We start from the raw sequence: 17,062 nt of genomic DNA, 5'->3' as shown, positions 1-17,062 counted from the left end.
TAACGAGATTAAAAATTTAATGATTGGTGTGAGACACATTAATGTAAAGTTTAATATCCAACAAGATTAATTACCCAAAACTAATGACATTTTTTTAAGTATAAGGCTCTCAAATAATTAAATATAAAAATGTAAAATAATTCAGATTGTGTTTAGTATTGCAATTTATTTATATGGAAAAATTAGGAAATTAGCAGATGGAATAATAATTAATGACAAGGGACAAGGCCTAAATGACAATACTAGACAATTTAGAAGATAAATGTAATCTACATTTAAATAATAAAAATAAATGGATTTTCTAGATTTTGCTTTCAAAAAGTGTCCTACTAATATAAAGCTTTGCAGGGTTTAGAGAAGGATCATTTTGGTAGGTATATATATTATATTTGTTTGGCAAAGGGGGCTACGCTACTTATCTATTACCCAGACCCATAACAATGCAAGCAAAAGGGTCACAACGTGCATAAGAGGAACACCATCAAAAAGCTATATGTTCTTCACAAATGGGCAGTCATACTGAAATTTACAATTGAAAATTGAAAGATGTTCCTCACACTTTCCCTTAGAGTTGGGATCAGAAGCTCAGGTGTTGGGAAAAGAATGCGAAGATGTACAACAAAACTGCTCACCTTTGCAGGATGGCACAACAAAACTTCCTCGGGACCAAACAAATCCTGAGAGGAATAATTGAGAATTGAAGTAGGGATCGCGAGCACACCACGCAGGCTCTCCAGTCACCTTTGACAATAAGGTGTTGATAACATTTTGTTCCGAAAAACAAACACGAAATATGCATAAACTGCAGTTATAGATACAACGAATATTCCAATGTAGACGCAGGCAGTCGTTGCGCAAACGTATAGATACCTGGAAGAAGAAGAAGAAGAAGAAGAATAGACATTAAGGGTGCGTTTGATTACAATGGTGGAATTTGGATAGAAAGAAAATAAATTCTAGGGAATTAAATTACCTAGAATTAAATTCTAGAGAAAATATCAATTGAAGGCGTTTGATTGTTTTAATTTTCTACTTAGAAATTACCTAAAAATAAATCAAATATATTATACAAAACATTCAAAAAACCAAATATAAATACACAAATATTAAAAAAATCAAATATACTATACAAAATATTCAAAAAAATCAAATACATACACACAAATTTACATACATACACACACCTAGCTTTGTACGTGTATGTATATACACAAATATACATAAATATAGAGGATCAAAGTAGAGCCGAGAAGAGGGAAGAGGCGATGATGGCAGCATCATCTTCAACCAAGCAAGTTCCAGCGAAGCAGCGCGAGGCCGAGAACCTGGCGGCGTCGATCAGAGCACTTCACACACACCCATACATACACACACCCATCTTTGTGTGTGTATGTATATACACAAATATACATACATACATAGGAGCAGAGCCAAGAAGAGGGAAGAGGCGATGATGGCAGCATCGTCTTCAACTAAGCAAGTTCCAGCAGAGCAGCGCGAGGCCGAGAGCCTGGCGGCATCGATCAGAGTACTTCCGATGCTTCAGAATGCTTTCACCGTCCTCGCCCTCTCTCTCTCTCTCAGTCGGTCGCTGCCATGCCCGACTGCCGACCGCACTTCCCTTACTCGTCACGATCGCCGACCACGCTTCCCCTCCTCATCGCAATCACCGGCTACGCTTCCCCTCCTCATCGCAACTGCCGGCCGAGCTTCCCTTCTTCTTCTCCTTCGCTTCTGCTCTTCTACTGTTCGCTGTTGCTGCATCTTCTTCTTCTTCTCCCAAATGCCTGGAATTTCTTTTCCAACCCCTCTCCTAAGAATTGATTTTCTAGCTAAAGCTAGAATTGGGTATCACGTGAGCAAAAGTGGGAATTTAAATTACCTAGAAAATATGGTCTATCAAACAGCACCAAAATGTGAATTTACATGGAAAATGATTATTTTCCATGGAAAATAAAGTCAATCAAACAGGCCCTAATTGTTAATCTAACTAACTAGGCATAAATAAACTCAATCTAAAAGGAACAAGGGAATGACATTAAATTTGGGTGAGGATGCAGAATTGACCCTTGCCTTGCCCCTCCTACCCTAGTGACATTTTTTTTTTTGAATTAGGCTAGGCCACTTTGCTGTAACGGTTAAGGGAGGGTTGTATTTGTAAGCAACATGTCCTTTGCTACACCTAATTTTAGCCACTTTGCTGTAACGGTTAACGGTTAAGTTAGGAGGCTGGGATCCAAATCCCCAAGGAAGGCGGCTAAAGAAGTAAATCCAGCGACAATTGTCGAAGAGGTCATAACAGGTAGGGGTGTGCAATCAGTTATAACCGAATCGAATCGTCCAAAAATCACTAACCGTGACTGAGTAACCCCAACTAACTAAATTAATTGAAACCTAAATCATGGTAATTGAAACGAACCGAAAACTGAAACTAACTACAAAATAAAAGAAGAGTTATTGTTGCCACCGGCCAGCAATTCTAATGATTGTAATCGATCATCGGATTCTTCCAACCACGATAGTTTATATATCCAAAAATGAATTTGATCAAACGGTTAATTTTTTATAGATCTAAATATTAATTTTATGGTAAAAAAAAACTCAAAACACGTTTCTAGAAAAATGTTACTAGCCACCATCCATGGTAGATTCCGACAATTGGAATCGACCATCAAATTCACCTTGGCTTAGTGACTCACATACCCAAAAATCAAAATGATCTAATAGTTGAATTTTCGTAGATCTAGGTTTTAAAGTAGAATATTCACCTTGGCTTAGTGACTCACATACCCAAAAATCAAAATGATCTAATATTTGAATTTTCGTAGATCTAGGTTTTAAAGTAGAATATCCACCCACAGAAGTTGCCAGAAAACTTACCGAAGAGGCCATTGATGTCAATGGGCAAGCACAATGGTGAAAATTGGAGGGAGAGAGAGAGATGTTGGGTTGGCGTTGGAGGGAGACAAAGATATCGATGTCTGTGCAATGGTAGCCTGGTAGCTATGGCTGCTGAGGTGGGTTTGATGGGCGATGGAACGATGGTAGCATGGCAAATGAAGATGGGTTCAATGGACGAAGATGCTAGTGTGGGCGTCTTCATCAGAAGGAGTGATGGGCTGCCAAAGAGTTGAAGATGAAAGGGAAGGGGAAGGGAAAGGGCCGAAGGCTAGGGCCACTAGGTGCCAGGCAGTTCGGTCCTTCTACCTTTCTCATTTTTGTTATGTATTTATTTTATATTGCACCCAAAACGACGTCGTTTTGGTCGGTTCGGTTAGTTTAAAAAAATCGAACTGAAAATTGAAAACTAAACTTCTCAATAAAAATAACCTAACCAAACTTTTGCTATAAAATAACCAAATCGAATTGACTAGTTTAGTCGATTCAGTTCGATTAGTTCGGTTTAACCGAACTTTTGCTCACCCCTAATAACAAGCAAGATAAACCTACAAAGTGGGTCCAAGTGATACCAGGTAGAATTCTTTGGCTGTGAAAATTGTCATATTCTTTATCTTCAATCTATGGCTATTCTAGAGAACAGCCCCCTGCATGGTACCTACCATCACCGAGGCGGAGTATGGCAAGCAGCTTCTTTCAGCCATGCAACTGGGGATGGGGGTCACTAAAGGCAAAATTACCTACCTTGCAAGCATCTTCGGATTCAAGGAGCTACATAAAAGCACAGCCAAGTCTAAAGTGTTGGGAATGTCAGGTTTGACCATGGGAGACACACAAGAGACGGTTGATGCATAGTGAGACACTCGTTTAGGGTTCCATGATAACCCCGGATGCTACCAAGGTAAAGGTACCCAAACTAAGGGTTTACCATGGCTACTAGGATTTCAGGGAGATCTGTATGCCAAAACACCATGCAGAGTCTAATTCTGCAAATGGTGAGGGAGACGGGGCACAATAGGCCATTTACTAGCAAGGTTTGTAACCAAGACAAAAAGGTCACCGAAAGGGACATCTTCAATCCCAGGACTACTTTCTATGTAGGGGAGCCTACTAGATAAAAGATTGTGCTAAGGGGGCAGAACTTAGTGCCATGATTGAGGGGATGAAGCAAGGGACACCAAAGAGTCAAGAGCAACCAATTGGATTATACAGTCTTTACACAACTCTGCAGCAATCTTGAGGTGAGTCACTGCAACGAACAAAGGAAAGAAACTGGTTGAGACACATGGATGTGGAGGAGAATGGGCAGGAGATCCAAGCTTACGTCAACACGAGAGCTTCTCACAGTTTCATCACCTTTGAGGAAAGCCCAAGAGGTGGGCTTGAAGGTGATGAATAGAGGGAGTGAGATGCAGATTGTCATCACAAACATCAAGCTACTTGATGGAATAACTCAAGGTAAAGAATTGTGTTGTGATTCATGTAAAGAAAGGGTAGACTATACAAGCAGGCCTATGGATGAATCCAAGGTGAGGCCTGGGATGGAGTTCCTATGGAAGGTGCAGGCGGCACCTATATATACCACAATTCAACATGGATCTTAAGAGGACTTACTATGAATGGTGACAGCCTTGTCAAGAATCAGCCAACCAAGGTGTTCTTCAATACAACTAGTGAAGATCAATCAAAAGGGAATACCATTGGAGCTGCCTAAGACAATGCTACCAAGATGGATGGTGGGTTATGAGGAGAACATCAAGATGGGTGCAGGACCCGCTGCCAACAAGCAAGATGGAGAGGGGCAACCTATAGCAGAGTGCTGCAAGGTCAACTACAAGGTGCAAGGCAAGACATCCCAGCTAAACTTTGACATGGACGGATAAACAAGCCGAAGGTGGGTAGGAATGAGATTGGTGGCAAGATTAAGTTGACAGTTGCAAGGAAGGCCACAAGCAAGGTGAATATAAGTTCAAAGGGAATGCCCTCGGTCTAGAGAAAAAGAAGAGCAAGCATAAAGGCAAGCTATCAGGGGAAGGTAAATATAAAGTTTACCACTCAAGACCACCAAATCTTTGTTACATGGATTCGAGTATGGGTGTCACATACAAGTATGTACTAAAGGTCAGACTTGTCGATTTCATGGATTTTAGAATATAGGGATATATGTCCAAACGTAGGACACAAATAATGGGATATGACATAGAAAATAAAAAATCTTACTACCTTACCCCTACACTTACAAATCTTTTTATCTTTTAGTTCTATAACTAAAAATTAAGGATATGTCAGATAAAATGATAACTAGTAGGCAGGCAAATTGGGTCATCTTGTACTATTGTTGTTGGAAATACAACAATTAAAATTTATAAAGCATGATGCCAAATTGAGGTAGAGCAAGGCAAAGAACTTGGTCTACAAGTCAGGAGGAAGTAGCAGGTTGCTACCCGGGGGAGAGTTCAGCCACTATGCGAGGGAACTTGTGCTTCTGTCTAGGGGGAGAGATCAACTGACTTGAGTCTCTCGAATAAGCATCTGTTGAACTTGAACAAGCAACATAAGGTTGAAGCAGGAGAGAGATGGTGATTACCCAAGAGAGTGGCTCTGTTGTCCTGGAGTGGTGTTACAAGGCAATACACAATCAGAAGGCATGCAAGGATTCCTCCTGTGTGGGCCTTCTAATGCTTAAGTCAGAAATGATCGTCATGATGCTATGAACAAGCAGGTAAAAGTTGTCCAAGAGAAGTTTAGGTTGTTCATTCGGATGCACAAATAGGTGTAGGTGTTTAAGAGTTAGTGGAAGACGAATAATTGGAAAAAGATCCCTAAAATGATGAGTTAGGGGGTATTTATACCCCCTAAAGGTCGATGAGTGAGACATGTGGCACGCATGCATAAGGGGTGCAAGGTGTTGCCCCGAGTTAAACACAAATTCGTCCTGATGAGAAACCCCCCAGAGAAGTATGTTCTCCTCGAGAAGGCTTCTTCATATGATGCATTTACATGCTCGATCAAGTCACTCCCTTGGAGAATAAGGGAGACTTTCTCCTGAACAATTCATACCCCTATCATTACCCCATGCAATGACAACTTTTTAAGCCAGAGGGCCCGTACGGGAGGAATCCCCCTGTGCCTTTTGACTGTGTACTACCTTGCAACATCACTCTGCTGGACAGTGAAACCACTCCCTAGGATAGTCACCATCTCTCTCTTGCTTCAACCTTATGCTGCTTGTTCAAGTCCAACAGTTGCTTATTTGAGAGACTCAAGTCAGTGGATCTCTCCCTCGAATAGCGATTGAACTCTCTCCCAGACAATAGCTTGATACTTCCTCTCAACTTACAGACTAAGTTCCTTGATTGGCTCTACCTCAACTTAGGCTTCCTGCAGTATAAATTTTAATTATTGTATTTCTAGTAACAACACATACAAAACTGCCTTCGTAGAGCAACTAGAGGCAAAGAGAGCGAAATCATTGGCACAACCAGGCACGAAAACTTTGGACAAGCACCGACTTCTGCAAACAATGAGGGGTCCTTTGTGGCAGCCGAAATGCTACAATAGGAAAATGAAAAAATGAAGAGTATGACACATCCCATACCAGTACCAGTCTCATGTCTTGTCGACACTGGTATAATGCGTGAAAATGCTTAGTCCATATAACATAGCACCAAACTACAATAACACTTCACAGATGAGGCATCAACAAGGAAGTCAAAAAAAGCAGTGAGGGAGATTGTCATGTGCTGAAATTGCAGAGGCTAAATGCCATGCAAGCAAGACAAGGATATGACCGGGTCGACTGCGTGATATCCACATTCTGTTATTTTCCAGAACTCTCTAGAATACTCTTGTAATATGAAAGGTCATAGAATCTAGAAAGCTAAAAGACTAGAAATATGAAGATACATGTTTTGAAGGCTTTGAATCAACTAGATCTCTGGACCTGTGGGTTTTGGGCCCACCATGCCTCAATTGTGCAACATTGAGCATTTATAGCCACCCTCCTTCTTTGGAGACTTGGAGTCCCGACCTCTTGGCTTCATTGCTAGATATGAAACTGTGAGTGGCCCCAAATCTCCAAATTCAATTCCATCATTTGCATTGGACTCATGGATTCCACATAATTATCCAATATTAGGAAAAATACCTAAACACCTTGAAGTAGGCAATCTTGACATGTTATTGACCCCAACATGTGCATGACATGACTACCCATGCGTGCCAGCATGAAACCAACCAAACCACCTTCAAGCTCATCCAAGTCATTAGGAGAAGCAGTCTGTGACACAACTGAGATGAAGACGCAAAGACTACACTTAGGGAAGATGTGTCATTGCACCTCACCAGGCACAAGATGCCACTTGCTTAAGGATGGGCAATGGGTTTGATTTAGAGATTTACCTAAAACCAACCTCAACACAGTTAAGACCCTAAGGTTTTCTAGAGTTTGAATAGGAATTTAGAAGAAGAAGAAGAACAGAATGGGGAGGGAAATAGAACAGAAAGAAGGAGAACGAGAGAGAGAGAAAAGAATAGAGAGAGATGTATGGAAAATTGGAGAAAGATAGACTAGAGAGAGCGAATATGGAAAACATTCATGTATTATTGGATAATCCCTTCATCTATTACACAAGCCTTCTTATAGGCTCTCTCCTAACTCTCTAACAATCATTCAGCTAACTCCTAACCCCCTAACCGCTTACAACACAACCCTTTGTTAGTTATAGCCCCATTTGTCCCTTATACCCCTAGGTTCCTAACAATCCCCACCCTTTCAGAGAGTTCTTGTCCTCAAGAACTCACATTGACTTGCCCTGTTTGTCATCCAATCCCAGCTTTCACTAACTGTTTTGTTCTACTTTCTTTCTTTCTCCTCTTCAGCCTTTTCCTCCTTCCTCTGACCTTTTTCTTTTGTTTTTTCTGCAAACATAAAATGTATACCTCGAAGATCTCCATGCCAAATATCTCTTCTGCCCTTGATTTGTTAGTTCCAGTAAGTTCCTTAACCTCTGCTAAGACCAGTTCCACTACCACAATATCAATAATTTCCCCTAGATGCAACAACTGAGCAGTATAGACTCGCTTCAATTGTTTCCTTTGCTCCTCCGTTGCTTTTTCCTGCTTGCTCCCATTCACCAATAGTTTTTCTTCAGCAAGCTTCTCCGTCATCGGTGTCGCAGTTACTTTTCCTAAGGAATCAATGTCTTCCAGTCTTGTTGCTTCAAGAGAAACAGATTTAAGATCTTCAAAATCTAACTTCGCTACCTCTCCGGCTTCTTGATTTCTGGCGTCAATTGTAGGTTCTTCTACCACAATTACCTCTTTCAAGGGTGTCACATTGCTGTCTCCAGTATATGACATTCCTTCCTTGGCATCCGGACTTGCCTGATTCTCTTCAGCTGATTTATCGACTTTTTGCTGCAAATTAGGAGTATTGAATTCTTCATTGCAACTCTCGATTTCTATCCAATCCTTTGCAAGTAGTTCATCCACTTCTTGCAAGTAGTTCATTTTCGCCGTAGATCTTGGAAAAAATTCCTTTGGTAAAGGGATCTGGAATTTCAGTGAAATCAACATCATTAATGCATCTAATTTTTGATTGATAATATCACCTTTCCCCTTGAATCCTTTCTCCATCTCCCCAATCCCCATCCTTGAAAATTTGCTTCTGAAACAACAACTTGTCACTTGCCTTGAACAGTTCCGTATTGAATTCGTCAGAAATTGCTTCTTGAATCCCAAATCTGGACTGAGAATTAACGAAATTCTAGGCTGCGAGAATACCTCCTGCTTCGCTTCTCAGAGATTACCTCCTGCTCAGCGTGCGGTTCTTTGCAGCTTCAAGATTCCTGGACTTGACCGAGAGTCGTTGCTCGCCTCCCAAGTCGGCCAATTGTCCGCAATGGAATTGGTCGCAATCTGGGTCTGCTCCGGCTTCAATTCTTGATTGCTTGAATTCGCCTTCAATTTTCGATCACTACTGATTCAAGAAACCCAACATCGACCACCCAATCACCGACCACTGTCCTTCAATTTTCGATCACCACAAATTCCAAGAAGACCAACACCGTGATGGCTTCCGCCCGCCACTGTTGGCTTGAGTTTAGCCCCACTTGTGGAAATTTGTGTTCTAATTTCGCGTTCAATTCCGACCCAAGTCGGACTTTGCTTCAGAAATGGTCGAACTTCTCAGACAAGAAGCATCGGTCTTGAGATTCAATCAAGACTAAATCTTGAACCTTCACGGACCGCTTGACTCCCAACCGAAATTCGCCTTCCAATTTCTATCGGACTCCTACTCCAATTCCGACCCAAAATCGTCGGACACACTAACCCCCAAGAGAGTTGGAATTCAATTGCAACCAAAATCCCTCGTCGGACTTCCGTACTTAGCCTCGTACCCTTAGTCTGGCCATGTTGCTTCCATCGGACTTGCGTACCTGACCCACCTTGCCAGCTGCCAAGAACGCCGGCTCTGATACCATTAGTTAAGACCCTAAGGTTTTCTAGAGTTTGAATAGGAATTTAGAAGAAGAAGAAGAAGAACAGAATGGGGAGGGAAACAGAACAGAAAGAAGGAGAACGAGAGAGAGAAAAGAATAGAGAGAGATGTATGGAAAATTGGAGAAAGATAGACCAGAGAGAGCGAACATGGAAAACATTCATGTATTATTGGATAATCCCTTCATCTATTACACAAGCCTTCTTATAGGCTCTCTCCTAACTCCCTAACAATCATTCAGCTAACTCCTAGCCCCTTAACCGCTTACAACACAACCCTTTGTTAGTTATAGCCCCATTTGTCCCTTATACCCCTAGGTTCCTAACAAACACCTGATAAAAAGAAGTCTTAACATACCAATCTATCCCAACCCAACAAGTTTAAACCCTCATTCCCATATCCAAATTGGGTCATACATACTCACCCCATCTCCTGCTCGTTCAAATAGGCATTTCACAATTCAAGCAGATGCAACTCGAGAAAATGTTAAAATTGAACTGCATGCAAAATTATGAAGTAAAACTCTACTATCTCTCATATAATTAAGGAATTCCTGTGTTATTGTTATATAATATGGATATGCAAAATTCTCTCCGCCATAATCCATGCAGATTCTGGGTAACATGATCTAAATCCTACCTTGTCCAAACCTGGCTTCAGGTTATAACTGTTTCCTCCAGGGGCGGATGTAGGGCGGGGCTGGCACAGGCCAGCCCCAACTAAACAATAAAAATTTATATAATAAATAGTAATATATGTATATAAATATATAAAATCTCAAGCACAGCCCAGTCCCAAGCCCCCCTCTGCATCCGCCCCTGGTTTCCTCATAATCTGATTATAAATGCCAAACCACTGTTTTGGTTAAACTGTCCCAACATTTGCTGACTGGGTATGAATGCATTCCCCCTAATACAGTTTATGTAGTAAATACTTACTTTGGAGAAAAGACGCTCCAAACAAATAAATGATTCCTCATAAGCAGCAAAACAATGGTGTAGGCCACCAGAATAATGGAATTCAAGCCCAGTGGAACCAAACAAGGAAAGCCGACACTCATCTTTAGAAAATATCCAGTATCTGAAACCTGAAGAGAGCTTGTCACCTTCACGGACATATACATCACCAAGCTAAGTAGAGCTAACATGGGGGATGCATAGGTAATAATGAACATTAAGATGCCAGAAAGCAACGTTGAATGACTTGAGATGCCCTGGAAATGAAAATGATAACCAAAAAAAAAAAAAAGGCAAGTGGGCCATAGATTCATTTCAGAAGGCAAGATAACAAGGTTTAAGAGAAGTAAAATCATAGTTAATTAACAGAACTAGTTCAGGAGGAATTACCATGAAAGCTCCAGCAACATCAATAGTAGCTAGAGTGTTGGTGTTACCAAGAGAAAAATGGCCTGACATCCCCAAATAGTATAATGCAGTAACCTAAGAGGAAAAAGGACAGAAGTGTCAGTACCAAGTTAACAGTCCTAATGCACTATCATTGACAACAAATGAGATAAGTGGCATGCAGCTTATAATATGAGACCAAATCTATTGAGGGGCCAAATATAAGCTAACTGTGGGAACGCAACCAAAAAGATAGTGTATGGTGCTTCATCATAATTGTTTAGGTTAAGGAGGATGTCCCCATCTATTATTATGTAGCTTGTTAGGAAACCATTTTTTCTCCCCTTCTAATTTTCTTTATCCTTCCTTGTTTAGGTATTGTAAGTATTCACAAATATTGTCATACTTTCTAGAAGTTTATAGATTTAGTAATACCTACCATGCCCTAAATCATTGCTGAAAACAAACATCAAAAGATATTAAAAATCTATTTCTTAGAGATGCAAGTAAGAAAGCATCTTTAAAGGTATTTCTTCTTATTAATTTTCATCTTTTTTTTTTTTTTAAGTTCTTCCATTAATTTTCTACTAAAGAAAAATGCATCTAATCTTCCCCCATGAAAATGCACCTCCAACCACAAGCTTTAGATATTTAACTTGTTTGCCAAATGTCTGACCTCATATCAGTGAGAATAGTCCTAGACTCTGAAAATTTTTGTCATTAGGTTCAGACCCAAGAAAAAACAATTTCACCAGACCTTGAAGATGCTATGATTTACCTCAACCCACTGCTTAAGGTGTGGACCACTGCTAGAACAATAACACATAGTGGCCAAAATTTGCACAAGAAGCAAGAATATAGGCATTGCATTTATTGGTTGTTGCAGCAACAACTGAAGAAGACACCAGAAAAGCATGTATGCCCAACCAATAACATAAGTAATATCACCATATCCAACAAGCAGAAACTTCCATCTATTGTCAGCAAGAAAATTACTTGACAAGCAATCATCATATCTTGAGAAAATCTTTGGATTCTGAACAGGCATAAACCATGGTAAGGCAACAATGGTGGCTAGTGAGAGGATCACTAGAATTGCATAGACTATTTGTGCCATTGAGGTAGCACTGTAACTGGATGCTGCAAAAGCACTTTCTTGGTAATTTATGATATGTTGCAAGACCAACACCCCTGGGACTAAAAAGGCACATCCAATCACTACAACAACGTACCTCTCTGACTTTGATAATGAAAGCAAATATAAGCCCAAGCAAATAATACAAATCCATGAGATCAGATAGGTAGATTTTACATAACCTCTTCCTGCTTGCTCAAGCCACTTTGAAATGTCAGGAAGATGAACCCAGTTAACACCACCTTGATGCCATCCTCTCATAACCCTCCCAGTGACAAGGATCAGAATGATGGAAAATATTTGACTACTGGTTCTTTTGTTTTGTCCTTTTATCAAGGTAATCAAAGTTTGTGCAGTTCTTGTTGTGAGGGACTGAATTGTTTTACGGAGTAATACCAAATAAAGTGTGGATACCAAGAAATGCCACACATATTGCTCTTCTTCAACCATAGAACTAGACCCCATACTTAAAACAAGGACGAAGATGACAGCCAGGACAAAAGTCTCATCCAAATGCCACTTATGCATATTACTCTTCATGTAAGAAAGACCATGCATTTTCCAGTGATAAACTTCATGATCCAGCAAGAGGAGAAGCCCTATGAATAGGACAGACGACATAACCATTGCTGCAACTCCAGAAACAAGTAGGCCAGCAGGTTTCTGCAAATTATGGAAACAAAGTAAATAGAAGAAACAAATAAGAAAAAGGTAATGCAAGAATAAAAATACATATATTTGTGACACCAAAGCCAATGAGAACAGACACCGTAGCTTGTCGGTCTTACAATTAAGAAACGATCAACTGAATAACTATGGGATAAATCAGTTTAGTAACTGTTCAAAGAGGACTACATACATAAGTTGCTCTTCGTGATAACCACTCGCTTGCAGCTCTTAGAAAACTCTCGTATGCCAAAACAGAAATAATATAATCATCTGTACTATTAGACCTATACACATCAGAAAAATAAAGCAGGGCTTCAGAATTTTTCCAGATCAACATAGCTTCATATTTTTTAAAAATAAACAGAGTCCAAATATAAACTACCTAGAGAGTCTTCCCAACTTCCATGATTTGTGAAGAGCTGCAGAATTTAGAAATAAGCAGCAAAATATCTCCTCATCACTGCCATTGCATTCCATGCTCCCAGGCCATATATCATCCCCAACTACATCACATGAGAGATTTCCACAAGATAATTTAGGAAGCTGTGCTTTAAGCAATCTGAGTAACTGCCATGAATTCAACTCTAATGTCCTCAGTCTTTGATCATCTGTAGTAAACAAAGTAAAATGGAAAATAAAAATTCTTTAAAAATTTATTATTTAAAAAGAAATAAAATGGAAAAATAAGTATATTCAGTTAAAAGACATAAGTTGTTTACTAATGATGTGCATATGTCCATGGAAGACATACTCTGTATCTATATCCAATAATTGATTCAGTTATACATTATTGACTACTGTGCATGTATGTGGGGACACTTATTTTATACATGCATCTGATCCTTGATTCATTGATGCGTGCTTATGATTGGCTTCTGTTGTCTTTATTTATTTATTTCATTAATGCAGAAAACTTATGAATTATTTTATTTCATAACATTGGGAGTGTCTTGTTATAATACTGTTTGTTAACAATAGGTAAATGTTAGCCACTGATGCCCCCCCGTAACCACCCAATTAGGAGCTGCTAATCCCCCCCCCCCACGGTGTAGTGAAGCACCCACAGATCTGTCCATCTATGGGTTCACTAAAAGGTGTTTACCCACTTCTATCTGACATTTTGTTCTTATATTGGTTCTTCTTGTATGCTCCCCTATTGCACATCTTTATCTTCATTGCATGCATTATAACTGATTCCCTTCTCTTGTTTTCATTTATTGTATTTGCATGGAATTTGCATTAAATGTGTTACAGCATCTATACTTATTCCCCACATCATTATGCTCTCTATCTCTCACTAAATCCACTTGAATTACTCTAATCATTTAACTCTTTCCAGAGATTCAGACTTCTTCAGTTCAATTCCAATGATTATAGTATGATTTGATTGTTATTTGAGTTCAGATGATACTATAGACACACTCCTATAGCACTGAGTAAGGCTGACTTTAGGATGGTACACTCACTATTCATTTGGTGATCTATATACCAGTCATTGACAGCAATAAAAGAACTCATAACTAAACTAATCAAATATACATTTCTTGTATCAAAAACTAATGCAATGAGGGCAAGGAATCATAACACAGAGTTTGAGATTAGGCAGGATGTAAAAAAACGTTATCTTTCCAAACAGCAATAAAAAGGTATAACTAATGGCACATAGATCTAGAGACAAAGAAGAAGCTAGCCATACACATGATCAATATGTGGCCTTGAAATCAAGTAGATTAAGAAAAGATAAGAAATCAAGTGGATACATACAAGCATATGTAGAAAAATTAAGGAGAATAGATGCAGGTAGGGCCAGAGTAACAGGATATGAGAAGACAAAATACTGACAAGGTTAGTAGAGAAATGAGGTTTAGTATGGTAAGGACTCAAAAGGGAAAAATAAAAATGTAACACCAACACAGGTAAAGAATGTTTGGAGTGGAACAATAACATTGATAACCCTTCCAGAGTAACCCCAAAAAATATGCTTACAAGGTCAGGGATCTAATTTACCATCCCCATAAGCCAACTGATAAAATGTAAAAAAAGAAAAGAAAAGAAAAGAAAAACATATCCAAAAATACAAGGTGAAAGAGGAAGCAAGGACTTGTGAGGAAAGCAGATAAAATATGGAGATTTACATTGTTGTGTGTGGTGAAGCATCAAAGGATGCCGTTTGATGGAGGACAAAGTTGGCAACCTTAGTAGCCCAATTGGGCGCCTGATGGGATGGCCGCTTGGCAACCATCCAACGGCCTCTTCTCTTCCCAACGCTCCTTGTTTGTCCTTTGGCCCTTTCTGTTAATCATGCTTCACGATCAACCCTTGGCCATCAATATTGCCTTTTTTGGATCCAATCTTAACCATTCAGATTCATTATTTATTGCTACAGTGTCTCGAGATCAGAGAGGCGTGAAAAAGAAGAAAGGAAATAGGGGAGGGGAGAGCTATCGGCAGAAGGGGTTTTGTGAGCAAGGGTTTCTCTATCTGTTCTCTTTGTTCGTCATTTTCTTTTGTATTCTCTGGTTCTTAGGGTAAGCTTCTAATTTGTATTTTGTGATTAAGAGGCAATTTTGTTAGAGAACCATTGATGTACGGTGAGTGAGGGAATTGTTTGTATCGAGAGTGTAACCATTTTCTCCAAATAGTGCAATGAGCTCTTCTCGCCGGAGCTCAACATGGATGTACCCCTATTCCGGGGTGAACCATGGTAAAAAAAATTTCTCTCCCTTATCTTTCTTATGTTTGTGTTTTTATTATATGCATAAGTTTGTGATTGCCTTCTGCCGTGCTTGTCCTTAGATTCTGAGATTGTTTTTGTTATGTCTGAGTCTTCCGCTCTTCTCAACATACATCATAAAACTGAAGAGAGAATCCTATAAGAAAACATTTTGTACAAATAGCATTACTCCAAAACCTTTAGTAACATTTACATGAAGGGCAGGAACAATTTCTAGTTTTACTAAAACACAAAATAATGTATAGTTTACAGTTATACTTCCATATCAGACATATAAGTACATAAATACCCTATTACAAAAACTATTCATTAGGGCCCCAACATTCTGGAAATACACTTTAGTGGTACTTGTAATTTTACATTTGGCTTTTATTTTAACTCTTTATAGGTTGTCTAAGTAGTTTAGGTAATTTATAAGTCGAAAGCTTACAATTATGGATTTCATATTTATTTTATAATTTAGAATATAGTCAAGAAAAAAAGAAGGTATTTCTCCACCCAATAGACCAAGCTTGAGAGAGTGTGTTCTCCAGTGTGGTCCAAAATGGTCTCATGATTTACCAAAAGTACTCAATTCGGTAAACATTCAAAGTTTGAAACTTTAGCATAGCATGAAGCAACCCTATCCATAGAATCAAGGAGTCATTCCAAGGATTTTCTACTTCTATACTATCTCTTTTTTCTTTGATTCTTCACAAATAATTTTGAATTCAAATCAAAACCAAATCATGAATTTTCATTTATTTTATTGATATAAAGGATACCTCCAAAATTTCAATCCGTTTCTCCACCATAAGCCTTTTCTCTAACATCAGAAAGGTTTAAACAGGCATTGTTTTATAAATTTCAGCACCTTCCAAAATTTCAAACAACCTACGCCTTTTAAATACCAAGCTCAATCCTTTCGCATCTCAAACCCTAAACAAAACCCAGGAATCTAAACTTGTTGTGCACAAGCAATCCAACACATCCCCTTGGCCAGATAAAGAAAGACGGAACCTTTAATAACTTCCATAATTAAGTACAGTATTCATAGCTAGAAGTAGATGTTTCTCTGTGCTTGTCCAGCTTAGTATCAGAGCTACAACTCCGTTGTCAATTGAAACAGTAGGTTCTTATCTCTAAATTTAAAATGAATAAAGACAGAATAAATAAACAATGAAACTCTAACCTGTTAAAGAATCAAATGTTTCTGAAATCAAGACTCCAACATTGTTTTTAGGAATTGGAACACCAAAAAGAAGAGCTAATGTAGGAGCAATGTCAACCTGAATCATCGGAACAAATGAAAAAGATGAAAAGATGTAGCCTCTCAAATCCCAAGTCAAAATTCTCGGTTGATGACCAAAGCAGTACTAGATAAAAAACAGTAAACAGAAGAGTTGTCAAGGATTTGTGAAAAGACAAAACTAACAATGAATGGTTGAAGCAGTATTACATTTCAGAAGGATGCTTCAGCAGAATGCCAAAAGAACTCTGCTACCATAACACCCAACAGGAGGTATACTAAGTACTATTATTTCTATACTTGTTCACCATACAATAAAATATCAGAGAATTGCTTTAGCTAAATAACAGTCACCTCCTACAAAAATTCAGCTCCGCTTTCATCATCTTTCACCCACTTTAGAGTACTGAACAGAAATAGATGCAACTCCAGTGTAACAGAAACTTCATGCTACTACAACTCTTTGTCCTTTGTCATCAACTTTAGATTACAGCAAAAGGATGAAAGAAGAAGCAATAGAAACTTTTTGGTGTAAAAGATTGGTATCCGATGA

The 17,062-nt window shown here is 39.0% G+C and overlaps 1 protein-coding gene across 5 annotated transcripts in view; it reads right to left on the bottom strand.

The window, feature by feature from the left end:
• Positions 1–366: 366 nt before the first annotated feature.
• The window catches only part of LOC127803794 (GPI ethanolamine phosphate transferase 2), a 52,868-nt gene continuing 36,172 nt past the window's right edge, over positions 367–17,062 (bottom strand). Inside the window, exons 11-17 of one of the 5 annotated variants that reach the window (XM_052340285.1) lie at positions 16,453–16,549; positions 12,930–13,155; positions 12,738–12,831; positions 11,501–12,541; positions 10,747–10,839; positions 10,339–10,613; positions 593–870 (exon numbers count right to left, since the gene is read on the bottom strand). In XM_052340285.1, the coding sequence (XP_052196245.1) occupies positions 738–870; positions 10,339–10,613; positions 10,747–10,839; positions 11,501–12,541; positions 12,738–12,831; positions 12,930–13,155; positions 16,453–16,549 (1,959 nt within the window). In that variant the 3' untranslated portion in view covers positions 593–737. Of the gene's footprint in view, positions 871–10,338; positions 10,614–10,746; positions 10,840–11,500; positions 12,542–12,737; positions 12,832–12,929; positions 13,156–16,452; positions 16,550–17,062 lie in introns of all 5 variants that reach the window. The other 4 variants (XM_052340288.1, XM_052340286.1, XM_052340289.1 and 1 more) reach the window with 4 other exon arrangements.

Source organism: Diospyros lotus, chromosome 6, assembly GCF_014633365.1.
Source record: "Diospyros lotus cultivar Yz01 chromosome 6, ASM1463336v1, whole genome shotgun sequence".
Taxonomy (NCBI): domain Eukaryota; kingdom Viridiplantae; phylum Streptophyta; class Magnoliopsida; order Ericales; family Ebenaceae; genus Diospyros; species Diospyros lotus.
This window is presented reverse-complemented; position numbering and strand designations above follow the sequence as displayed.